Source organism: Prionailurus bengalensis, chromosome A2 (genome assembly GCF_016509475.1).
Source record: "Prionailurus bengalensis isolate Pbe53 chromosome A2, Fcat_Pben_1.1_paternal_pri, whole genome shotgun sequence".
Taxonomy (NCBI): domain Eukaryota; kingdom Metazoa; phylum Chordata; class Mammalia; order Carnivora; family Felidae; genus Prionailurus; species Prionailurus bengalensis.
In genome coordinates, this window is record NC_057348.1 from 100,595,027 (window position 1) to 100,622,903 (window position 27,877).

At 37.3% G+C, this 27,877-nt stretch overlaps 1 protein-coding gene across 1 annotated transcript in view; it reads right to left on the minus strand.

The window, feature by feature from the left end:
* COL28A1 (collagen type XXVIII alpha 1 chain) overlaps positions 1–21,023 on the minus strand; it is a 176,473-nt gene extending 155,450 nt beyond the window's left edge. Inside the window, exons 1-6 of the mRNA XM_043588947.1 lie at positions 20,893–21,023; positions 17,614–17,774; positions 16,216–16,772; positions 9,860–9,880; positions 8,120–8,176; positions 4,284–4,337 (exon numbers count right to left, since the gene is read on the minus strand). Coding sequence (XP_043444882.1) covers positions 4,284–4,337; positions 8,120–8,176; positions 9,860–9,880; positions 16,216–16,772; positions 17,614–17,740 — 816 coding nt within the window. The 5' untranslated portion in view covers positions 17,741–17,774; positions 20,893–21,023. The remainder of the gene's footprint in view (positions 1–4,283; positions 4,338–8,119; positions 8,177–9,859; positions 9,881–16,215; positions 16,773–17,613; positions 17,775–20,892) is intronic.
* Between the last annotated feature and the right edge of the window lie 6,854 nt (positions 21,024–27,877).

Sequence of the window (27,877 nt, forward strand, 5' to 3'; positions counted from 1 at the left end):
AAAATTCCACAGCCGTACAGAGTGACTGATTGGTCAATAAAATGCTCGGAATAAAATTATTCCGAATTCCCAGATTAATAGGTTAACCCAGTGGGGAAAAAATCTTTGGCCTTCACCATTGACATTTTCACCATGGAGTCTAGGGCAGAAAATCGCTGTTCAGATAGCCTTTGCCCTTTGGAGCGAAGCCAGATGCATAGGGTGCAGACTCCAGATACATTTTCATAGCTTAGGCCTAGGTTTGCTTCTCAGTTTAACAACACAGCCCTTGTTCTCAAATGCAGCATTGTACCCAATCGGAGCCAGGCACTCTGGCTTTTCTCCAAGGGGCTTTGGAATGTTTTCCAAGATGTCCTTAAGAGTAATTGCTTGATTTCGGCAAAACTTAGGAAAATATATGATGTGGCACAAAATTACAAGCCAAATAAATGAAATGTAAACATAAATTTAAAACAGGTATTTAACAAAACAAAAAGAAGACACGATGGCATCATTTCGGACTCACATGATGAGGAGGTACAGTTGTGTGTGTTGTAAAGCTGCTCGAGGATTCTTCACATTCCCTTTTTTTATTTAATTATTTTTTTAGAGAATTTACATCCAAGTTAGTTAGCATATAGTGCTTTCAGGAGTGATTTCAGGAGTAGATTCCTTAGTGCCCCTTACCCATTTAGCCATCCACCCTCCCACACCCCCTCCAGTAACCCTCCGTTTGTTCTCCATATTAAAGAGTCTCTTATGTTTTTGTCCCACTCCCTGTTTTTATGTTATTTTTGCTTCCCTTCCCTTATCTTCATCTGTTCTGTGTCTTAAAGTCCTCATATGAGTGAAGTCATAGGATACTTGGCTTGCTCTGACTGACTAATTTCACTTAGCATAATACCCTCTAGTTCCATCCTCATAGTTGCAAATGGCAAGATTTCATTCTTTTGATTGCCGAGTAATACCCTATTGCATATATATGCCACATCTTCCTTATCCATTCATCCATCGGTGGACATTTGGGCTCTTTCCATTCTTTGGCTATTGTTGATAGTGCTGCTATAAACATTGGGGTGCATGTGCCCCTTTGAAACAGCACACCTGTAACCCTTGGATAAACACCTAGTAGTGCAATTGCCGGGTCATAGGGAGTTCTGTTTTTAAATTTTTGAGGAACCCCCAGACTGTTTTCCAGAGTGGATGCACCAGTTTGCATTCCCACCAGCAGTGCAAAAGAGATCCTCTTTCTCCACATCCCCGCCAATATCTGTTGTTGCCTGAGTTGTTAATGTTAGCCATCTGACAGGTGTGAGGTGGTATCTCATGGTGGTTTTGATTTGTATTTCCCTGATGATGAGTGACGCTGAGCATTTTTTCATGTGTCAGGTGGCCATCTGGATATCTTCTTGGAGAAGTGTCTATTCATGTCTTTTGCCCATTTCTTCACTGGACTATTTGTTTTTTGGGTGTTGAGCTGGATAAGTTCTTTATAGATTTTGGATACTAACCTTTTATCTGATATGTCGTTTGTAAATATCTTCTCCCATTCCATTGGTTGCCTTTTAGTTTTGCTGATTGTTTCCTTTGCTGTGCAGAGGTCTTTTATTTTGATGAGGTTCCAATAGTTCATTTTTGCTTTTGCTTCCCTTGCCTCCAGAGACGTGTTGAGTAAGAAGTTGCTGTGGCCAAGGTCAGAGAGGTTTTTGCTTGCTTTCTCTTCAAGGATTTTGATGGCTTCCTGTCTTACATTTAGGTCTTTCATCCGTTTAGAGTTTGTTTTTGTGTATGGTGTGAGAAAGTGGTCAAGTTCATTTTTCTACATGTCTCTGTCCAGTTTTCCCAGCACCACTTTCTGAAGAGACTGTCTTTATTCCATTGGACATTTTTTCTTGCTTTGTCAAAGATTAGTTGGCCACATGTTTGTGGGTCCATTTCTGGGTTCACTATTCTGTTCCATTGATCTGAGTGTCTCTTTTTGTGCCAGTACAATACTGTCTTGATGATTACAACTTTGTAATACAACTTGAAGTCCAGTATTGTGATGCCTCCTGCTTTTTTTTTTTCAAGAGTGCTTTGGCTATTCAGGGTCTTTTCTTGTTCCATACAAATTTTAGGATTGTTTGTTCTAGCTCAGTGAAGAATCCTGGTGTTATTTTTTAGGCGTTGCATTGAATATGTGCATTGCTTTGGATAGTATTGACATTTTAGCAATATTTGTTCTTCCTATTGAGGAGCATGGAATATTTTTCCTTTGTGTGTGTGTGTGTGTGTATGTGTGTGTGTGTGTGTGTATTCTTCAATTTCTTTCATAAGCTTTCTATAGTTTTCAGTGTGTAGATTTTTCACCTCTTTGGTTAGGTTTATTCCTAGATATTTTATGGTTTTTGGTGCAATTATAAATCGGATCAATTCCTTGATTTCTCTTTCTGTTGCTTCATTGTTGGTGTATAGCAATGCAACCGATTTCTCAACATTGATTTTATATCCTGCAACTTTGCTGAATTCATGAATCAGTTCTAGCAGTTTTTTGGTGGAATCTTTTAGGTTTTCCATATAGCATATCATGTCATGTGCGAAGAGTGAAAGTTTGACCTCCTCCTGGCTGATTTGGATGCCTTTTATTCTTTGTGTTGTCTGATTGCAGAGACTGATTTCCAATACTATGTTGAATAACAGTGGTGAGAGGAGACATCCCTGTCTTTTTCCTGAGCTTAGGGGGAAAGCTCTTAGTTTTTACCCATTGAGGATGATATTAACGTTGGGTCTTTCATATATGGCTTTATGATCTTGAGGTATGATCCTTCTATCCTTCCTTTCTTCAAGGTTTTTACCAAGAAAGAATGCTGTATTTTGTCAAATGCTTTTTCTGCATCTGTTGAGAGGATCATGTGGTTCTTGTCCTTTCTTTTATTGACGTGATGAATCACATTGGTTGTTTTGCAGTTATTGAACCAACCCTGCATCCCAGGTATAAATCCCACTTGGTTGTAGTGAATAATTTTTTTAATGTATTGTTGGATCCGGTTGGCTAATATCTTGTTGAGGATTTCACATTCCCTTTCTTTGACAAGGAAGTAATTGGCTTTCACGTATCTAAATACTTTAATGCATCTAACTTATTCTCTTTTTCATTACCTCCCTAAACATAGTTTCAGAAGTGCAGTTATTGGGTTAAATTCTGAGTATTTGAATACATCTTATGTAGTGCCTAATTGCTTTCCAAAATGTGCCAAGTTACCTTTGCAATGAACAAACCACCCATTGCTATCACTAGTTATTATTTTAATATCACTGTGCTAACTGCTATAAAAAAATTTTTTAATCTGAAATACACAAAAAAAAAACCCACCCCAAACTATGTGAACTAGAAAATTGCTCCCCTCTCCACACAAAAACAACCCAACAACCCTGGACTCCAAAGTTTCTAAAATGTGAATAATTAATATTGAAGGGTACCTCATTATCTCTTTTTAAGTATCATTCACTATACAGTGAAAATAAATATTCTTCTACTTCTTTATTTACTGGTTTTATTTCCTTTCTTGAAAATTGTTGGTTCCTTTTACCAATTAATTATTAGTGGTTTGATATTTCCTTATCTGTTTTATAAAGTCTTTATATACTATAGAAATTAACCCAGTACCCATTGTATTTAAAGAAAATATTTCCCTGTTTTCCTCTTCATTTTAATTATTATTTTTCATTATATATAATTTTGCCATAAATTTTCACATAGTTATATCTCTCTCCTGTGACTCTTTTCATCACTCTTGAACTTGGAAGATCATCATCTGAAATATTATCTGATTTTTAAAAAATTAATCTAGAATATTTTTTTATGGGCTCACAAATAAAAGAACTAAGGAAATGCCTGAAGATGGTCTGGGAGTAAGAGATACTTGTTTTTTCTATTATTATCATAGGTCAGTTATACATAAAATGGATCTATAAAAAACATAAGTGCCAATATCAATTTCATATGGGATATGTATTAGTAATTCATGGAACAATGTAAAAATTAATAGGGTCACCATTATGTAATTACCAATTTCTGTTTGTTCAGTATCCCTACGTTTCCCAGATTTATTAACTAAAATGGTCATACATTACTTAGAATTTGTAAATGCAAGCTAACACAAACCAGACAATATGGGAAGTAAACATCCTGTAGTCTTCACAGAAATCATCATATTTCCAGCACTGACATATAGTACAGTTCTCTTTTGTTTTCTTCAGTTTTGTTCTTTAAATGAATCTAGAGAGATACATTCGTTTATAAAGAAAGCTGTTTATTTATTTACCGGGTTTCCTTTTGGTCCTCGTTCACCTTTGATACCTGGGTTTCCATGTGTACCCTGAAGGCAAAGGGAAAATGATTGCATTAAGCAGGCATTATATTCGTTTTTTACACATTACAATAATTTCTGATCAGCTCCATCTCATAAAATGAGGGAAGACTGTAAAAAAACTTCACCTACCAAGCAGAGATTTACCTGTATTCTCTCTTTTACTACAAACAAGGAAGACTGCACTGTCTTGAAGAGGTAGATTCTCCAGATTTGCTCAAAAGAGGACAATGTCTCTCCCTCCCTAATATCCAAGGGATAATTTCAAAGATGAGAGAAGAGGGGCAACCTGGGTAGCTCAGTCAGTTAAACGTCCTACTCTTGATGTCAGCTCAGGTCATGATCTAGCAGTTTGTGAGATCAAGCCCCATATCGGGCTCTGTACTGGCAGCATGGAAACTTCTTGGGATTCTCTGTCTCCCTCTCTCGCTAACCCTGTCCTTCTCTCTCTCTTTCTCTCTCTCTCCAAATAAAGAAACTTGAAGAAGAAGAAGAAGAAGAAGAAGAAGAAGAAGAAGAAAAGATGAGAGAACTGGCACAAAAAGAGACACTCAGATCAATGGAACAGAATAGTGAACCCAGAAATGGACCCACAAACATGTGGCCAACTAATCTTTGACAAAGCAAGAAAAAATATCCAATGGAATAAAGACAGTCTCTTCAGAAAGTGGTGCTGGGAAAACTGGACAGAGACATGTAGAAAAATGAACTTGACCACTTTCTCACACCATACACAAAAACAAACTCTAAACGGATGAAAGACCTAAATGTAAGACAGGAAGCCATCAAAATCCTTGAAGAGAAAGCAAGCAAAAACCTCTCTGACCTTGGCCACAGCAACTTCTTACTCAACACGTCTCTGGAGGCAAGGGAAGCAAAAGCAAAAATGAACTATTGGAACCTCATCAAAATAAAAGACCTCTGCACAGCAAAGGAAACAATCAGCAAAACTAAAAGGCAACCAATGGAATGGGAGAAGATATTTACAAACGACATATCAGATAAAAGGTTAGTATCCAAAATCTATAAAGAACTTATCCAGCTCAACACCCAAAAAACAAATAGTCCAGTGAAGAAATGGGCAAAAGACATGAATAGACACTTCTCCAAGAAGATATCCAGATGGCCACCTGACACATGAAAAAATGCTCAGCGTCACTCATCATCAGGGAAATACAAATCAAAACCACCATGAGATACCACCTCACACCTGTCAGATGGCTAACATTAACAACTCAGGCAACAACAGATATTGGCGGGGATGTGGAGAAAGAGGATCTCTTTTGCACTGCTGGTGGGAATGCAAACTGGTGCATCCACTCTGGAAAACAGTCTGGGGGTTCCTCAAAAATTTAAAAACAGAACTCCCTATGACCCGGCAATTGCACTACTAGGTGTTTATCCAAGGGTTACAGGTGTGCTGTTTCAAAGGGGCACATGCACCCCAATGTTTATAGCAGCACTATCAACAATAGCCAAAGAATGGAAAGAGCCCAAATGTCCACCGATGGATGAATGGATAAGGAAGATGTGGCATATATATGCAATAGGGTATTACTCGGCAATCAAAAGAATGAAATCTTGCCATTTGCAACTATGAGGATGGAACTAGAGGGTATTATGCTAAGTGAAATTAGTCAGTCAGAGCAAGCCAAGTATCCTATGACTTCACTCATATGAGGACTTTAAGACACAGAACAGATGAAGATAAGGGAAGGGAAGCAAAAATAACATAAAAACAGGGAGTGGGACAAAAACATAAGAGACTCTTTAATATGGAGAACAAATGGAGGGTTACTGGAGGGGGTGTGGGAGGGTGGATGGCTAAATGGGTAAGGGGCACTAAGGAATCTACTCCTGAAATCACTCCTGAAAGCACTATATGCTAACTAACTTGGATGTAAATTCTCTAAAAAAATAATTAAATAAAAAGAAAAATAATAAAATTTAAAAAAAAGAAGAAGAAGAAAATATGAGAGAAGAGAGTGCTCCAATCCTGTTCCAGAAAGGCGTTTTGTTTTCCTATTCTCAACCGCCATAAAGCTGGCTTTTCTGAGAGTTTTTAGGGAGACTCAGTAAATGCTAAATGACATAGTTTTGTGTCTATCTCTATTAAAACATGGTATGTTACAGCATAGGGAATATAGTTAATGGTATTGTAATAGTGCTGTATAGTGACAGATGGTAGCTGCACTTGTGGTGAACACAGCATCATGTATAAACTTGTTGAATCACTACGTTGAACACCTGAAGCTAATATAACATTGTGTGTCAACTCTACTTCCGTTAAAAAATGGTACATTAATCTCTAACAATATTGAGTGACTAAAATTGTCAGATTAGCTCAGCAAGTAGTAAATTTTCTTTACAGTTCATTCTAAAACATAATTGAATATCCCAAGTACACCTTCCCAGAAAACCTCTTGGTGAAACATAAATGAAGACTTTATAAGAAGGGGAAGTTTAAACCTTTGCTTTGGCCAAAATCAGCTTCTACTGGCTGCCACATTATCCTATAACATATCTAACTTACATTTTGGAGAAAAAAAATAAAGGACAGAACCTCCTGCTTTCTAATGCCTCAATTGATAGAATGGTTTGAAAAAATATAGTCCTTGGACCCAAGTCTCAAGAGAAAATGTGCACAGTCTAAGCAATTCACAGTGCCCATTCCGCTCCCTGCCCCCAAATACAAGCATTCCTTCAAAAACTGTATCAATGCATTTTTGTGAGATATGTCCACTGGGCTTATGACCTCAAAGGTTTGAAACAACATAAGTAAATGGAATACTGAATGAGCAGCATGGATGCATCAGAATGAAATGTATTAGAGAAATATATAGTATCTCTACCATTGTGATGTTTTTTCAAGTCCCTTCCCAGTACCTAGATGGTACCTTCCAGATGTTAGGCCAGAATATAAAGGAAACACTCCTTTTGGGATTATCTTATCAAGTATTGAATCATCATAGTAAATCCTGCCTTTAACCTTTAGTTGCCAAGTTCCATTTCACAGGATTCACTCTAATCCCCAAAGCTTCCTGACCAGCTTCCTCCCTGAGAGGCCCACACAGTGTTGCTCTTGGATACATGTGAAGTCACAGTTAGCTTCCAGAGAGATCCGTGTCACTTGTTCTTAGGTGGAGTGGGATAAAGCTTTCCCTAAAGCACCAAGGATTTGTATGACCTTTTTCTTTGTTTTCACTTCAGTGTTGAGAAATTCTGGCCCCAATTGTCACATCAGACATGATCCTGAAATATCCTTTGTGAGAACAGCTTCATCATTTTAAACCAAATCTGCCCTCAGTTCAGTTCAGGTCAGGAAAATCCCAGGCCTGTTTGTAAGGACAGAGTGTATCCCTTTAGGAATAAAAGAAAAAAACAGCATTTCCGTGTTTGCTGCTATTTGCACACAACTGCTTTTCTTTTTCTTTCTTTCTTTCTTTCTTTCTTTCTTTCTTTCTTTCTTTTTTATTCTTGAGAGAGAAAGAGACAGAGCATGAGCGGGGGAGGAGCAGAGCAAAAGAGGGACACAGAATCCAAAGCAGGCTCCAGGCTGTCAGCACAAAGCCCAACACAGGGCTCCAACCCATGAACCGCGAGATCATGACCTGAGCCGAAGATGGACGCTCAACCGACTGAGCCACCCAGGCGCCCCACAACTTCTTTTCAACAGCATCAAACAGTCCTGCGATTTCAAGCGTCAGTAGAGCAATCATGACTAGGGCTTCCTGACTTGACTGTAAGTTCAAAGTAGAAACATACAAAAAAAAAAGTGGAAACATACTCACAGGAGGCCCTGGATCGCCTGGATCCCCTTTCTCACACTCACAAATCTTGTGTTCACACTGAGTCAAGAATGAAATCCAATATTAACACATAATGAAATGCAGCATTTCAAATCTTATTCCCTTGAAGAAATTTTACCAAGCAAATTTATGGAGTTTTTGCTCTCCCTTTTCAAGTCTTCTAGGCTAACTCAGATCTGGTTAAGAGCCAGCTAATAAAGTATTACTAAACATTGCCATGGTTAGATAAATTAGACCTCCCACCAAAAATATATGTATAACATCTAGTTTCCAGTTAAAAGGGAAAATAAACATTTTCAGTGGATTTTTGGAATTTCTTCCTTTTCTATACAGTACATCAAAGCTCAATAACATACAAATATCAAATATTCCTTTAGTCAAAAAGGAAAACATGTGGCATACCATATTTTATCAATTCTAGGATGTACATTTCTCCTTATTTTAACATGTCTGAAATCAGAATGAGTCTTATTTGAATCAGGCCTGATCATAATGAAGGTGTTATTTTCTGCACATGTTCTTCAAAACTTACAGAATGAAATGGAAGAAAACTCCAGAGACACTTCTGGAGCACACTCAAGAAATGCTGCATCACCAGTGTTTTTGATGGCGCACAGGCTGATATTGGGGGGAGGTGGGAGGAAGGGCATCAATGACTCAGAGACAAAAAGCCATGCAGAGGATTTAGACTCTGAATGCGAAGAACTTTTAGAAATAACCAATTTAGTTTGCTTCTACTTTCCCTTATGCGTATGTACAAAAGTGATACAGGATTTAAAACTCTATGTCTAAATAAATCTAAAGGGACTCTTACCATAAGTATAAAATCAAGAATTGTAATTTATAAGAAGTTACTATATCACAGCTTAATTGGCAGGGTCCTTTCCTATCTCAGTGGTACACAAAACAATGGTGTCTCTGACCATTCGATGAAACATGGTGTTCTGCAGGGTCTGGTTGGCTCCTATTGTCTGTACATTTCCTGATGTTTAGTAAGCAGTTTATCAAACAAAATTCGCATGTTCCAAACTCTGTGTTAAGAAACACATATGCAGTATAGAAGTCCTCAGCAACATTGTGGTCTTCGATTGTGCTAAGCACTATCCAAACAATATTAGCCAGCTTCCTTTGCCACTTGGTATGGTTGCCACCAGCAAGAAGGAGAATGAACTTAAAGTCAATCCCTGGGCAGCAGCAGGAGACTCTGAGTGGTGTCTCTGGGCTAGGAATCTTGGGTAACAAACCTCCCAAAGTGAAGGATCCCCAAGAGTAGCTGGTATCAGAGACATGCTTAGAATAAAGGAAGTGTTACCAAAACAAGCAAAAACTATGCCATTTGGGGGGGGGGGGCACCTGGCTGGGTCAGTTGGTGGAATGTGTGACTCTTGATCTCAGAGTTGGGAGTCCAAGCCCTGCATTGGGTATAGAGATTACCTAAAAATAAAATCTTTTTAAAAAATTATGCATTTTGGCTACCACTGATTTCTAAAGTTACTCTCTAAAATCATATTAAATATTTCTTACTTTTTCTAAATTTTCCAATCTGCAGTAGATAGAGCAGCATAAAAGAAATCAGATGGCTGCCTCAAAATTGGCTCATTTTAGAAAGAATTAAGCATTTTTGTTTAGACACTCTTTATCTTCTAATGTGAATTACAATGCTGATTTGATTATGCAAACTTTTAGAGTTAATTCATAGTAATCAAAGCATGTGGTGCTTACCTTCTTTTCAAATAAGATATCCTAGGAGGGAAAAAAGAATAAAACATTAACTCGCTTCATGGTTCTGCTTCCAGCTTCTTATTAGTCTTAATTATTCTCTATGGGATATGCAATTTTCAAGAAGAATAGCAATTCAGTCTTTTTAACCTTATAAAAGCAGTAGAGCCTCCCAGCCAACCTCCCAAGGAGCACTCTGAGCCATATCACAAGAGACAGGAAGGGCACTAACATTAAAAATTACTCTTTTTTGAGAAACTTTATTTTGTTACATCCTATGTTCTAGCTTTTGTTTTCTTAATCAGCTCTCTAATCTCCATAATTTGGCTACAAGCTTGATCAGTCATAACAAAGACTTTTCACTTTTACTTATAAAGACTTAGCCAGAATACATAATTGTATGTTTTCTCTACTTTTATTTTTCCATCCCTATACATACATGCATTTTTTCAAACATTAAAACATTAAGTTTAGTGTGATAATTTCATGAAATACCAACAAGCCTTTCAAGTCAATCAGGTCCAGACTTTCATTTTGCCTCAAGGAAACTTGAGTCTGCTGTGCTGTCACTTGCCCAATGTCATACACTTGGGTGGAGCTACCTAAACAAGTTTAAGTGGTACTTTATACTTACCCACACAGTAATGAATTAGCCAGAATATTTTTCAAAATTCCTTTAAATTCACAATCTAGTCTTTGTCTAACATCTTGACCTACTTCCGCTGAATGAGGTACTATCTGACGAGGGCACTAAGGCCACGTCCGAAGCCAAACATGGGAAAGAAATGAACCAATGCTTACAGATGAGAGAATTGTTTTCATAATGTAGAAATGATGTCTCAGATTGATGCCTTACAACTGGACCTGAAGGGTTAATTTCATATGATAAAATAGAAAATGGAAATAAAAAGCCCTAGAATATTTGTTGCAAGATATTAAAAATGAAGTGGGCACCTGGGTGGCTCAGTTGGTTAAGTGTCCAACTCTTGCTTCTGGCTCAGGTCATGATCTCATGGTTCGTGAATTTGAGCCCTAGATCAGGCTCTGCACTGTCAGTGGGATTCTCCCTCTCCCTCTCTCTCTGCCTCTTCCCAGCTCACATTCTTTCTCTCTCTCTCTCTCTCTCTCTCTCTCAAAATAAATAAATAAACTTAAAAATAAAATGATAAGAAATGAAGAATGTAATGAGGAAGTTAAAGATAAGTCAGAGCTGTACCTTTATGGAGGACCCCACATCCCTTTAGTTTTATTTTTACTTTACCTTTATTTCCATACAAACTAATAATACAGAGCGAAGATGTAGCAAAATGCTTTAAGCAGTTCTAGGGATCTAATAGGAGGACAAAATTAGGCTGAGAATTAATCATCGTCTGGAGTTTTTACCCTGTGTCCACCATGAACTAGCTGTGTGGCTTTGGACAAGACACATAATCCTTCCGGGTCATTTTCCAAAAATACAAAAAATAAGAAATTTTGACCATGGGGTCTCAGGAGCTGTACAACTCTGGCCACACACCCTATTTACAAAACTCAGAGTCTCACCAATGGCCTTTTGTCCCTTCCTTCCCCCTCACTCTCCACCCTCCTGATTTAAAATAGCCAGCCAGTATAAATTCAGGGTGAAAGCAGATGAACTGCTTGTATCTTTATGAACTAACAGGTCATGTGGAGAAATGGGAATTCAGATATACTGACAGTCTTGGTGTAATTTCCCCTCTCCAGAACATTTGGCTGTCCCTAGAAAACTGAAGATGTGCATGCTTTATTTCTAGGTTGCCCAGGATGAGTCCTTGTTTCCACCTGTTACTCTGACATCCCTTCCAGACATATCTTAGAGAAATTCTTGAAGTACTTGTATATTTCAGCATTCATTATTTTCAGTAGTGAAAATTTGGAAATAATGAAAATATCCATCAGTATTAGAATGGGTCAATAACTGAAATATTATTCAGCAGTTAAAGTGAATCCATTGGGGCTACATAATTCAACATAGAAAATTTCCCAAGGACAGGGAGTGATAAAGCAAGCTGCAGAGGGATTTATAGAATGTGATCCAAATTATGAAAATATTTTGAACACATGTCAGAAGTTTAGCTTTCCTGGGAAGGAGAGAGGGAAAGGAATTTGAAAATAGTTCAAGATATAATAAACAAGTAATAATTCAAGTCAAATTGTAATGTTTGAAAGCAACTACTGAAATAAAGAAAAAGGCAAAGTTCTGTCACCTTACAACCTTTTTATAATAAGCAACACCCTTCTATTATCTAGCATCAGTTTTTAAGCTCATGAATTTAGCTGCCACTATGCCTGATGTATAATTTTACACTTTTTTCAGCTCTTCCTTTGAGAATTTAATTTCTGCTGTGCCATGTTAACTCTTTAAAAATATGTGCCATGAGGCTTAAAACCATAACAACATAACTAACTAATTTTGGAACTCATTTGATTTTGTGTTTGCTGGAATTTGTATTTCTATGGAAACAAAAGTAGACCAAAGACTACACAATAGATAAGACTGTTTCAAACAAAGAACAAAGCTCTATCCCTAAGGGCACTTATAGTCTATAAGCCCCAGTGACAGAAAACAGCACACAGCAAGCAGCGTGGGAAGGAGATCCCAGACTGGGTGGGGAGGTGGGAAACAAGACAGTTTCTGGAAATAGGTGGGTTTTCTGGATAATTTTCAAGAAGAATGCAAAGGACCAGCTCATTGATGGAATGCTCCTCTATATGTCAAAGTTTATGAGGAAAAAGTCATAAGGACTAGTGTGGGCAATAAGACAAAGGAAGCAGTGAGGAGGGACATTTGAAAGAGTGGACAAAAGGGCCCATGTGGACAGAGCTGGACACCTTGGGAAGTAGTGAGTGCCTTCACTTAGCAGAGAGGCAGGTTATGTGGCATACAGCTGGGAGAACGTGGTCAAAGCCATAGGAAGGGCACGTTCAGTTAAGATGAGGGTGCCTGGGTGGCTCAGTCGGTTGAAAGTCCAACTTTGGCTCAGGTCATGATCTCACAGTTAGTGGGTTCGAGCTCTGCGTTGGGCTTTGTGCTGACAGCTCAGAGCCTGGAGTCTGCTTCAGATTCTGTGGTTCACTCTCTCTCTCTGCTCCTCCCCCGCTCATGCTCTGTGTTTCTTTCTCTCAAGAATAAATAAACATTAAAAAAATTTAAAAAAAGATCTATGCGGTTGCTCTAGTTTAAATGGAAGGGATAAATGGAGAAAAGCCCTCCCTGGAGCAAAAGAAGGTGCATTTTATTAATGGAGGCAGAGTTCTATGATGGCATATATGTGGAAGGAAAAGACTAGAATGGAACTGCCAATTTTGTGAATGAGTATGAGGTCAATGCTCTGAGAAGGGGACAGAGGACATGTGAGGAAGGTGGCAAAGGTATTGGCACGGTAGCAGATGGGATCAGAACAAAGAACTTAATAGGCGAGGATTACAAACTCTGTGACAAAAAAATATCTACAGCTTAATATAATGGTAAAATAGCCACCATAACATCTTTTCTGAAAGACCAACTATATGTATGGGATATTGGGTTGGAATTGTTTCCTTGGTTTCAATACTGTTATGTAAATCATAATAAAATAGTATTAAAACATTTTACACATCCTCTTCAATGTGGAATCATCAGGTATCTCTTGGGTCATTCAGAGTTGAAATGTATTCATGGGGTTCTTACATGATACTTTCTACTAGAGGTACCAGGGAGTTGGTAATGATTCCTTGATTTGTCTTGCTTCCTGCAAAATCTGTTCATTGTGGGTACCCATGTCCATTAAATTCAACTGAAGCTACTCCTCAGTAAAAAGAAATAAACTGCTGATATAAAAAACAACCCAGTCGATTTCCAGAATTGTCAGGCTGGGTATAAAAACCTTGACAGAAAAAGAGTACATACTGCATAAGCTTGTTTATATAAAAGCCTAGAAAATGTACACTAAACTCGAGTGACAAAAATCAGATCAGGAGCTAAGAGGCAAGGGAAGGATATTGTGCAAAGAGGCATGAGGAAATTTGGGCATGGCAGAATGTTCTGTATCTTAACTGTGTTGGTGGTTTCGTGAATGTGTACATCTATCAAAACTCATAGAATTCTGTACTTTAAGTAGATGCAATTTTTTACTTAAATTATACCTAATTAACTTCTTTTAGAAAGTCAACTACATAATCATTTCAAAATTAAAAGCTTAAAAATTCAACAACAAAAAAAATGTAATGGAAATAGATTAGATGAGGAATTTTTCCAATGGCCTGATCAAGAGTCAAGTTCTGCCTCCCACATAGTGGCAATTGGAAACGTTGAAACTTAGCATATTGTTCTTTGAGGGCCTAATAAGCACTTTGGTTGCTGGAAGTGTTTGGAAAGCAGCATCTCCTGAGAAGTGGCTTGTTCATAGAGCTTCCATCTGAACAAACAAGCTGAAATCACAGGATGCTAAGCAAGAGCAGGGTCATTGGGACACTTGATCATTTTCTGGTTTCCCCCAAAAATGGACAAATAGTCCTGTGTCAAGTCTACTGCCAAGATCCTGTGTTCTGAGTTGGGCAGGAGCTCTCAGCCAAGACAATGTGTCTAGAAGGAGTATGAACCTCCTGAGCCTACACAACTGGCCAAAGAGATGCCTCCCCTGCAACTTCTATAGTCAGCAACTGGCAACTCATTATCTAAATTCAAGTGTTCTCTCCAGCACATGCTAGAATCTTCTATTTTGGGTTCAGTGGTAAGGACTGTTTACATTATGGCACAGACAGACCTAGGCAGTTAGCCAGGTACCCCTGCACATTTCCCTTTCATGCAAAAAAGATGCTCGGGGTAAGCACTCCCCCTAACTCCCCTGGGGACTGAAATCACCATCTCCAACCTGGGCTGAGCTCTCCCTATCTACCCCCAATGCCCAAGGAAAAGAGACCAGAAACAATAGCAGCTTTGGAGGAGGGATGTTGCTTAACTGTTTCAAGGCAGTTCTGATTGAGAAAATCTTAAAACACAGTTTCTATTTTCCCCCTTCAAGATAACTTCATAGGGTTAACTATGAAGACCTCAGGGCCTTTGCATGGCATTACATTTTCAACTATAAAATGAGGATAATATAGTACCTACATCATAATATTGTTGCAAAATAAAATAAATAAAATAATGAATAAAATAAAAGATGTAAGTAAAGTACTCAGAACAATGGCTAAGACAGAGAGCACTCAAGACATGATAACTATTATTTAGATAAAATAGTTAATGTCTCATGCTGAAAACAACAGTTATAAGAATAACTTACAAGTTATTATCTTAAAGTTAATATTTAAGAGAATTAACTTACAGAATAGTTATATAAATATAACAGAAAATATAAAAATATAAATATAATATAAAAATAAAATATAAATAGAATTTAAGTTATTAACTTATAAGAATAATGTTAGGAAAAAGATTGGGAGAAGGGACAAAAGGGCAAAACAATCTCTGAAACAAGGCTGAGATTTTTTGCAACCTATAGAAAACAGCTATATGAAATGCCTAGTATAAGGGACACATGTGCCTTGCCCTCTTCTCAAGAAATCAAAGAAAATCAGTATTTGTAGGAAAATCGATTTTTAACACTTAACAAATCAACCACTTTTTCTCTAGGAGTTTTTTCTTGAGAAATACTCTGAAGAGGGATTTTATTTTGATTGCTTTGCCTTGTGTTTTCCCAAGCAGAAAGGAAAGGATCTCACACACAGCTGAGCAATCAGCAAAGAAAAGCATCGACATAGCTAATCAGACCAATCAAATGGCACTCATTGATATGTGGGAGAAACTGTTGGGTGACTGAAGGTTGCAGGTGATTTTACATTGGGTGGGCTTGTGAACACCTAAGAAACAAGGGCATAATGAAAAAATTAGAAGTCTATGAACTTTGCTCGAGTAGCATAATATTGCTGTAGGTGACATATTGAGTCAAAACGTTTCTGCAGATGTTAAATGGGGAAAAAACCCAACTTAGTACAAATACTGCAGACCACAAGTTGACCACAAATTGAATATAAGTCAGCAGTGTTCGTGATCCCAGGATGTATAAACAGGAGACTGAAGTGTATAACTGGAAAGTAATTCTTCCCAAATTCTCAGCATTGGCTAGCAATAAAGTTAGGAATGCAATTCCAGAGCAGGAACTCTGGTACTTTCCCAGTTTATCTGGTGTAAACTATCAAGAAAGTGGAGAGACTTCAGAAAGATTCTCTTAGCTATTTCCAAGGTGGATTCTTTTTCCTTTATCTTTCTGACCCAGTATCTATCCTCACAGAATTTATAATTAAGGTATCAATATTATGGTTGGAAATATGTATATAAGACCCACTCCTCAAGTACCTACCAGGCGATCTTGAATTTTATCTTCAAGTGTGGGATCACTCAACAGTAGAATGGGCTCGCTGGATGATTCCCCAGATATCAAACGAAGTTTGGCTTCATTGACGACAGTGGAAAGTCCAATGGTGATAAACAATATTCCTGCAGTTCTGGCGTCTTCAGAAATACTCTTGACATCTGGATTCTTTGGATGGTCAATGCCATCAGTCATCAGCAAAGCCACTTTCACACCATCTTTACGCCCTTCTCTCTTAAGCAAACTAGTGGCATTGGAGATTGCATAATAGGAGAAGGTGCCTTGCCCAATGAAATTCATAGATTTGACCCTCTGTTTAAAAGTCTGCAGATCCTTCCAAGAAGAAAAAGGTGGATCAATTTGGACAGAGGTGCTAAACTGAAGTGCTGCCAGTTTGATATCATATTTCAAGGAGCGAACCGGGGTCAGTTGGAAAACCTTGTCACTCAAGCTAGCCACAAAATCTTTCTGTTTATCAAAGAGAACAATTTTAGAACTTTCAGAGCTGTCCACAATGAAGACCACATCTATGAAGCAAGTAGAGTCTGAAATAGAACAAACAGGTTAGGCAAAATATTTGTTCCTAATCAGGAAACCACTTTGCCTAAGGAAAGCCCTGAGGTGGTGGGATATGTGTTGTTTTGGAGAGGAGAGGGGAGTGCAAAAGAGAGGTGCCTTGGAGATGGGGCTTAAGTTGTGAAGAACTACATCTCTTTCCTAATCTAGAAATTCTTTGCCTCTTAAAATCATGCAAATAAAAAGCAAACAAATAAAATGCCATGTATATCGAGCATCTCCTCAAAGTAAAAGCTGCTTAGAAATCCAGCAAATATTGGGCAAAGCTGTCTAGATGTAAACAACACTCTGCCTAAATCTCAGGTTCTATGTCACATTCATGAGGCTTCATCTTGTTTGGATAGTTGGTTTGGGGATTTTTTTTTTTTTTTTTAGCTTTTTTGAAATCCAGGGAGAAAACAACTATACACATCACTTTAGCAATAAGGGGGAATCTTAAAAACAGAGAACTTGAGCTTGAATTCTAGTTCTGCATCTTACTAGTTCATTTGTCTATGGCCTGAGATATGCCATTTAATCTCTCTGGGACGCCATTTCTTTATGAGAGTGGCACTTTTTGTCATTACTATTTTATAAAGCTACTGTGAGGCTCAAATGAGATAATGAATGTACAAGGGCTCTAAAACATCTAAAGTTTTTATAAGTATCCTTTGTATGTATACAAGGTATATTATTATCACAACATAATTATATTAAAATAGAATATTACATATGGTTTTATGTATGTATGGTTTGATATTTATATCAAGTGTTATTCAGAAAAAAATATTCAGGCTAAAACTAATCATTAAAAAAATTTTTTTTTTTTACCCTGGAAGTTATTTTTCTTTGCAAGTAAATTGGACTTTGATCCTTTCTTTCTTTGTCCACGTATTGTTTGACTCATAAAAGCTGGCAAAAGCAGGAGATAGAAGACAAAATGTCTGTTCCACATCATGGCAGGTGGTGAAAGGTCATCTGTCTTGTAGCACCTTTAATAGAAAAATCAGTTATAAATACTTTGGTAAAATAAAATGTTTGCTATTTTTTAATTTCAAGCCAGCAGAATTGAAAACCAGCATGTGACAAGAGAAAAGGGTTTTCATTCATATTTTCAGAAAAACATCTACACTGAGATTTTAGAAGATTTTAATTGAAATAAATCATGGCACCACAAGCCAACACTTATTACTGAATATTTCTATATAGTCAAAGAATTACAGCCAAGTAATCTGAATTTCCCATTTTATTATGAGAAGCAGAGAGTGGGAAAAGCCATTTGAGAACACTTCAGTCCCACTCTGTATGATGACCATGGTTCAAGCATAGGGTCTGTTTTGACATTTCCACATTCTTCAAGGTGATATCAGATTGCTACATGGCTGTTTCATTATAACTAATTCCTGATGATCTCAATATTTTCACAGGGTTGTAGAGAACCACTATCATTCCAGTCTTAATAATACATGCACAACTTTAGTGACTTCAAAAGGCTAGTCAAAAATGAAATTGCCTTGTATTCCCATAGAATATCATTTCTCTTTTATGCTCTTGCTTGGAAACTTCATCTACAATAGAGTTCCAAGCTGGACTACAGCTGCATATCCAATGAATCAAATGAGTATGAGAACAAAAATAGCAGATTTGCTCAGCAACATTGTTCTTCCAGCGAAGAACTGATGGGCAGAAATAAGACTTGATATCAGAACACACTTCCTCTGAACATTCCTGTGAAACTATTTTTCTGGGTGAATTAACAATGAAAACTCTAATCCTATATTAAATCTTCAGCCATCTTCATCCCTCAATATGCCCAGCTATCCGCTGGATGACTTTTAAACCCACAGGCTTCCCTGGCAAGAGAAGACTCACATGTGGCTAGCTCAGTATACTGGAGAAGGAACAAAAAGGCTTTTTTGAAACAATGTTCTGCATGGTTTGGAAATGCTCTCCTTCTTAAACTATACTGACTTCAGAAGTTCTGGAAAAGGAAATCACATTTTCCTTCACTTTGCCTTCAGGGAATGGGAACCAGGAAATCATGAGCATGATTTTTCCAGGCTCAAATAGGGGGTGGAAATATATGCAAAGGTAGTGAGGAATGGAATGGATCACTGACTTCTTTCATATATGCCAGATAGAGAAACCCAAAAAGGAATCAAAGCTGTTGGGTTGAGGATGAACCAATGGATGGCTCCATGCCATAATCTGCTCCTCAAGTAATATCGCCTAGCAGGAAGTTTGTTAAGCTGACTCTGTATCAGTCTGGCCAAGCTTCTCTTTGGCAAGTGCATCAAGTGCAATTGGCCAGATGTCAACAGTTTTCAGATCAGGTATGTTAAGATGTGAAGACAGCTGAATGTTTAAAAAAGAAGAAGAACAAGAAGTTTCCTGAGGAAATAAAACACATAAAGGACATCCTTCCCTCAAGTAATCCCTTGTTAACCAAAGAGAAGAATGCAGAAGGAAGTACAGTTTAACTGAAGACTAACGTAAAAATAAGGCTGTGTGGCAAAACACAGCTGCTATTGCATTTTCAGGGGGGCAGGCCAGGGGAATAACAACACGTCCCTGTTGTGACATATGACCTTTCCCTTTCGTTGGGCCCATTATTATAAGAAGCGTCTCAGAAGTTATAGGAATAAGAGACTGAGGATTTAATTTCATTGAAAATAAGAGGATTTTACAAGCTACACGATCAATACAACTCTTCAAAAAAATCTAAAGAAGATGATTCCCATGCAGGACCCTGAGCAGAAAACCACTTTCTTCTCATTTGTTGGCCTCATTTTGGGCTTTGGAAATGCTGTCTTTAAATAAAGACTTGTCTTCCCTAAAACTAAGCACTTACTCATACAGTTGTGTGTGTGTGTTTACTTGTTTGTTTGTTTGTTTTTGTTTTTGTTTTGGGGGGGGTGGTCATATAACCATGAACTCACACCGGAAGCTTTTTCTATACAATGGTCACCGTCACAACGTCTTCACTACGTCTCCACTAGCAACAACGTCTTCACTACTTCACAACGACTTCACTAGCAACAATCACAATCTCATATTTTATTACTATTTCCTCTGTTATTTTTTATCCAGCTCTCCCAAAGCAGTCTTGCTATTCCTCTCTCTTTACTGGTATTAGCCTGAGGATACCCTTATACGTTTGGTTTCTAGTTCCACAGCCTTTCTGAAATCTCTTTCTTTTTTATTAGTTTGGCATAGTAAGAGACACTCATTTCTAATCATTTTTGCCATGTTTTATTTTGCCTCAGTTTTCAATAATTCTTACCTTTTGCTCATTTAGACATCATATACAAGCAAAATAGGTTTTAGGGGGAAAATGCCATTAAATAAAAGTTAAATAAAAGAAATTTATAAATTCAGATAAAAGAGTAAAAGATACAAATAAATAAAAGTTAAATAAAAGAAATTAAGAAAGAAAGAAGAAAGGAAGAAAGGAAGAAAGAAAGAAATGAAAGAAATAAAAGAAATAAAAACCTCTGTGTTTACTATAAGTGGCATTCTATAAATGCAGAGACAAAGATTATCTTTAACCAAATGCTATATATTTGCCTTTTTTGCCTAAAATTTATTTTGGGTAAATATCAGCATCAATAAATCCAAGAGACTTTATATTTTATGATGTTTTAAAACTAAAATTCTTTCAGCAGAGTTTACCAATTGTACTCACAGTTTTTGCATAGCATTTATTTCACATAAAGATAAAATTATCAAATGAGCACTTTATTCGGATTACCAAACTAACCAAGGTATAAAACATTCTGTAATTAATACTGAGTTATAAAAATATGTTCCAAATTAAGAAAAAGAGATCCCAAAAGATATTAACATCATTGCAATGCTATGTAGTAGCCTATGAATTAAAAATCAATTTTCAAATAATTTTGACATAAATTTTAAATGTCTACATTTTAACAATTATTTATATTTTTCTAATAATTAATTTCAAGTAATGGCAGAGGATAGAAAATTTTTCTATCAGCTATTATTTTCAGCTTTCTTCACATAATAAGTATGCACACCTTTCAGTCTTCCACAGTACCTAGGTGGTCTTCTCTGATTTCAAGTGATTAAAATAAAACAGTTATGTCTTACCTTATAAAGTTTGTCAAACTGGAATTAAAGACTGATTAAGCAAATGCCAACAGCAAGGACCATTGTTGGGGATGGAGTTAGCTATTTGATATTCTGTTCTGTGGAAATAAAAATTATCTTTGCTTTTGGAACCTTTGCAATCTTTTATTTGTGTTTATTAGCCTAAGTTAAAGCAAGAGTGGTCAGGCATTTGGCCAGGGTGCAAGATCTGGGTGGGATCAGTAAGTAATTTAAAGGAACAGTGTCCTCTTGGAACAAGTTTATGTTCTCCAAACTGTTATAAAAATAACTTGAGCAGATTTTCTACATTTTCGGCATTTATTGACAGTCTGCCTTTGTGTCTCATACCATATCCTCCTTCTATTTCTACATTTCTTTGCCTGGGGTGTGCTCTTCGTGATACTAGTTCCTAACTGCTCTATGAGGGAGTGTAAATGACAACAGACTCAGATGCAAAACTGGTTTTTCAAGAGAGGCAATGGGTTGAAATTATTGAAGCTGAATGAAGAGTATAGAGAAGTTCCTTATTCTAGCCTTTCTATGTCTGTGATTTTTGAAATTTTTCATACTACCGTTGGTATAATATACAGTGAAAGAGTGATCTGAATTTAGTTCTGGTTTTGTCTCTAATCTGGGGACCTCAGTTTCCCATTTATGAAATGAGGGAGTGAATTTAATTATTTATCAAGATCCTTCCAAAGTATAACACAAGAGCTAGGTTTACAGTGGTCATATTCTGAGCTCTCTGTTCCAGAAAGGTAGTCACTGAAGTGGCTCCGTTCTCTTTTTTCCTGTTTTCTACCTTCTGGTTACAACCCATATTAAGATGTTTATCGGTGCAAAACATACTGCCACGAAGCCCCTTGACTCCTAGACAAGTAACAGACAGGCTTCTCAAGGAACTGTCTCACAGAGAGTAGCAAGATGATCAGAGATAGCAACACAAATCTTCACGTTATAATTATTTAAAAGTAGCCTTCTTAGGAAAGCATTTTGACATTTACAGATACACTTATTGTAACATAATAGCTTCTACTTCATGAACATTTTACCAGGTGTGAGGCACTGCGCTAAATGCTTCATTCACATTATGGCATTTAGCCCTCCCAAAGCATCACCACCGACGGTACAGTAAGTGTTGTAAGAATTCATCTTGCAGATGAGGATGTTGAGGCAGGGAAGAGTGTGGTAAGACTTTCTCACTGTCATACTAATGCTAGAGGATGCCAGAACAGGATCTTAACTCAGATGTATCTGAACCCTGAGCCTCACTTACAACAACTAACGCATTATTAAATTACGTGTCTGGGTAAACGTTCATGTTTTCATGGTTTCTGCACCACAAAGCAGTTTTTGAGGAACCGAGGAAATTTTGTGAGGCTTTGGTAATAGAAAAACAGTGGGTAACTGTGCAGAAGTACAAATGGAATTTCCCAGGAAGCAACCATGTATATACCTTAAATAACCTGTGGATGTTTGCCATACTTATCACTTTTGTGAGATGAGAATCGTGGGACAAGGAAGTGGCTTTTTTTCAGGTCAACTCCTTTTTTTCTGGGGTAAAGTACCAACTTGCGGAATAATAATAATACCTCTAAGAAGCAGCCAGGCAACTCCTGGAGGGGAGAAATGGACTAAAGCCCTCCTGCTTCGGAACTGTTCTGACTGAAGTTGGTGACAGGTTGGAGTCCTGCCTGCTCATCGTTTTCCTTTCATCCCCCAAGGTCAAATAAGGTAACCCACACCCAGGGTTTGCCACCTTTCATTCCCAGGTGTGGCAATCAGCACTACATTGGTTGATTGAGTAGATGACTCTGAAGAAAATCTTCTGTCCATTTACATGAAAAGGCTAGTTACATAAGGCAATTGGTTTTACGTATGGAGAAACAAAATGTCGTGGGTGAAGAATGCAGTCTTAATCCTAATGGGTGGTCTTCAATTAGTGTGCAATTGGACATACACAGTCCAAATAAGGGAACATGGAGAATGATGATGACTAGAAAAGACAACTTGGAGTCCATGACCTTCTGACAGTTGTTCTGTAGCAAAGACCTTTTTTTTTTAATTTTCATTATGCTTTTATTATTGCTTATAGGGGCGCTACCTCCTTTATACCCCCACTAGACAACATCTACCTTAATATCTCTAATTTTTCCATTACAGTGCACAGTGCTGGCTGTAGCAAAGTCTTCATAGAAGAAAGAAGCACACTATTTTTACTATTATTACTGTAATGGCCTAGAATAAGCACTCAAGAAATATTTATTGAGTGATTACTCAAACTAATTTTTTTGTATTTATCAATCACTTGAGAACTGTGATACAATAGCTTGTTCTCTTCCAGAAATTTACTAGACAAGGAATCTTTTTGCATCTTTTTCAAAAATGTTTAATACTCTACCACAGTAGAATCTATGTTGGCTTTATTTGTTTTGGTACCAGTGCTGAGATGTCCGTTTCAGTAATGATGGTATTTGGGGTCCTAGAAACATTTAAAAGGAATCAAAGTCTGGGATGACTTGTGTATATTGGAAGGTTTTATCTGCTTGAGGTTACAGAAATAATGAAAAGGCTAAGTAACATATCAGATCAAACTTGTATTGAAGTTATACATCTGGACCAAGACCAAGCTATAGCATAATGTGTCACAATCTTCTCCCAATTTCCCTGACCTTTCACAGTGCTGATCTAGAATAGAAAAGAACATTATCTACTGAGAATGGAGAAGCCAAAGACTTTTTTGCCCAATTTGGAGTTATCTGTAATTATCTGAGGTCCCCTTCTATTATTTTTCCGTATAAAATCTTGAGATAGTAGAGTTGGGTTTTTTTGGTTTTTGTTGTTGTTGTTGTTGTTGTTGTTGTTTTGGGTTTTTTTGGGGGGGTTTTTTTTTTTGCCCCAAAGCTCTGGAGCTTCTGGGATTCACCATCTTTCTTGGCTCTAAGGGTATGACTTGAACATTCTCTCATGTCATTCATCCGTAAATTAGAGGGACACCAAAATGGATTTGGTTCTGTTTATCAACTAAGGAAAGGATTAAAAATATTCAAAGACAACAAGGAAGTGAAAATTATCATTGGTAATAAAACATAGGCAATGTGTCATTGCTTTAGTATGGAGCAGTGTGACTACAGCGCACCTCCCCTCACCAAATGCTGATTGAGTTGACTCTTCTGCATTCTCTTTACTCACTTATGGTTTGTATTGTTTGTTCCCTGATATATCTGGATTGTTTGTCATTTGGTCTTCAGCTTGAGTAATCGTGTCACAAATGTAACACACAGTGCCCTAGACCACCGTGACAGCATAAATTCCCACTGTCCCAATTTCAATTGCTAAAATCTTTCTTTAAAATTTTCCTTCAATATTGATATTTCCTCTTTGCATTTATTCTTTACTACGATCAAATTAATTCATGCCAAAAAACCAGAGTGCTCTCTGGAAAAATTTAAAATTTTCCTGTCTGATAAATGTCTCAAAGTGCTTAGGTCTTGTGGTACCATAGGTTTGAATGTTAAGGTTTTTTTATTTTTTGTTTGTTTTTTCAAAATTATTCCCTTCAGTTAGTGGATAGGGCAGTATTAACTTTTTCATGCAGAGTCCACTAAAAAAGAAAGATCAGATCTATTTAAGCCTTGCCCAAACTCTTGTTTTAATGGAGAAAATATTTTCTATTTTTCGTTTAGTTGATTTTACTTTCAGGTATTAGAAAATATTATACTAGGATGCCTGGGTGGCTTAGTCAGGTAAGTGTCTGACTTCGACTCAGGTCATGATCTTGTGGTTCATGAGTTCAAGCCCTGAATCAGGCTCTGTGCTGACAGCTCAGAGCCTGGAACCTGCTTTGGATTCTGTCTCTCTCGCTCTCTCTCGCTCTCTCAAAAATAAATAAACATTAAAAAATTTTTTAACGTTGTACTGTATTGGGGTGAATTATTTAATTTCCCACTAGAGCTTTTCTTGTATGAGGGGCAAAAAAGAGCATCAAATATCAGAACTGAAAGGAAACTTAGACACAACTTCTATTTGATTTTTCCATTTCACAGATGATAAACTAGAGGTAGGTGTTGTGACCCACCCAAAGGTCCTAGCATGAGTCGGTGAGGGAATAGAGTTTAGATCTTTGTGTGGTAGCTGGCCATCTTTCTTTAATCCTGGAGCCCTCAGGATTGCTTGGCCTTTGTACCGTCCAGGTTTGTGCCACAGCAGGAGAAAAAGGATGCTGGTCTATGGCCAACAATATATGTTTGAAAAATATGGATTTGCTTTAGGGGCCAATGGCTCAGGACAAATTATCATGAGCTAAATTCCTGCATGTAATGAGTCTCACATCTCACTATGTATGCCTGGACTACCAAAGGCAATGAACACCAGTCCTTGAAGAACTGTCTCCTCTGGGTTTGGGTAGGTTCGCCTGAGAAGCTGGGGATTATTACAAAGATTTCAGTGACCAACTGTGCATATTATTGATACCTAATCAAAATACATCCAGAAATATAAGAAGACATCATCATCTGTATGTGTAAGTTTCAGAAACTCAACACCCATCTGGATGTTGTGGTCAGCCCTTTTGTGATTTAATAAGAATATCCCCCAAAAGGAAGTTTGTAAAATAATTCAAATTTCTGGAACTAAAATGCTTTAAGAACATTAAGTAACATTATGCCACATTATACCAACCCATGACAACTCTGGTTTACAGAACATTGTCCCTATTTGAAGTAATAGAGTCAACTGTTTGCATTACATCTAAATTATGTAGTTTCTCCTATATAGTTTCTGTCCTTTTAAATTCTGCAATAAGAATAGATTATTCATGGACAAAGTTTACAGCAAAAGAGACCTGAGGTGAGTTAATATTTTTACTATTTTAGGATATGAAAAATATTTTAATAAAATAACACTCTACACAAGTATAAGGTGTATATTATAGTCATTATTTATTATTTATATCCAGAACTATAGACTCTGAAATTACACATGTATAATTTTTTTAGGGAGAAAGCTTTTTTACTTAAAAAATTTAGAAGCCAGTACATTAAGTGTCAGGACTTAAATAATGAAGCGCTTTAAGTGTAAGGATTCTTTGATTTGAAGGTGTTCAGAGCAGATGGGCCAATGTGGAAAACAGATCACCAAGATTTGGGGATTTAGTGAGGCTTGAGAGGAATTTGCAGGGAGGGGAAAACTTAGTAACCAGAGAAGTGAGAAGAGAGTCTTTTGAGTAGATGAAGCACCATGATGAGCAATGGTAGGGAGATGGGGTTCCGCCCAGCAGGCCAAGGGATTGCTGTGGAAATTGGCAGCACACGTGTGTTCCTGGAGCAGCACAATTTCCAAGAACTGGCTACAGAGTGGGGACAAGCAGTCTGGAGAGCAGAAGCCAAGAAGGTGTTCCTGGCAAGTTGTCTAGCTGAGTGCTGCAAGTGTCAGCCCTGTTGAACCACCCTGGGAGGTTAGTACTATTTTATCATTCTCATTTTACAGATGGGGAAATTGAGGGACAAAGGCATCTTGCAACTAGCTCAAGATCACATATGCAATTTCTAGAGTCCAGAATTAAAAACCAGGTGTGAGAGTCCACACAGAAAATCACAATGCAATGCTTCCTCCTACTTCCACAATGTGGCCTCTTTTCTCCCTCTCCTTGTGCAGTTTGGTCTCTCAGACCTCAGGTCGATTTCTTGGCTGTTCAGAATAATTTGATAATTATCCATCTGTGTTCCAGGGATCAGGAAATCATAGGGTCCCCCTACTACTCTGCCATCTTAACTTCTCTCTTTATATAATTTTTAATGTAATTTTTACTTAATTATATATTTTCCATTATGTTAATTGACCAAATTCGGAAATGCCAAATACACAAATTAGAACTGACCCTGGGTCTTGAGGGACTATTGATTGAAAAAAGATATTTGGGCACCACCTTGTGGGGCTTTGTGGAAAGACACAGTGTGAGAGTCCGCTTGCCTACTATCATCAACAGATTAAAATTCTTAATTGCTTACGATGCTGAATGGGTAGAATGTAAATTGCTTTCTATAAAATTTTCTGGGTAAGGAAATAAGAGAGTAAGTCAAAGAGATGGCAAAATTACTTTTATGTATGAATCAAGAAACTAACATCTGATGAAATTCCAAACGTATTTATTTAACAAACATTAACTCACATACAGTTCCTAGTATATGTGAGGCATTGGGTAAAAAATAAATAAGACCTAGTCACTTCAGCTCAGTGAAAGAGATAAGGAAGTAAAAGGCAGTGGCAAATTTTACCAAAAAAATATTTTTTAAGTAATCGAAAGACAAATGCTAGTTAATGATACCATGTTGATGTGTTTGGAAGCAAAATACACTGTTACCCACAACTTAGTCTGAAATGCATCAGATAAAAAGAAGATGGATAAAGCCATGTGTAGATGGATAGATATATGATGGAGCAAATATGTCCGTTATTGATCACATGTTAATCATGGAATCTAGATGGTGGGTAGTGAGTTTACTGTGTAATTCTGTCAACTTTTCTGTATGTTTGAAAATTTTCATTAAAAAATATTTAGTGAAAAAAACAGGTAATGACAATACAGTACGATAATATCTATAAAAGAGACCTGAGAAGAAGGCACCCGGTCCACACTGTGACACAGAAGTTGGAAGTCCAGGGAGCAGAAGATAAATAGACATTTCTCTGATGCCATGTTAAAGGGTTTAGACTTTATCTTGAAAGCAACAAGGAGCCACTGAATAGTTTTCAGCAGAGGAGAGACATGATCACATTTTCATTTTAGGAAAATCACTCTACTGGCTATGTGAAGAATTAATTGGAGGGAAGCAAACCTGGAGACTGAGAGACCTATAAGGAAACTTAGCAAAATACCAATGAAAGATAAGACTCTCAAATACCAGCAGCAGAGATGGAAAGAAGTGAACAATTCTGAGAAATATTTAGGAAACAGAACCAAAGAGCTTACTACCTAATTGGCTTA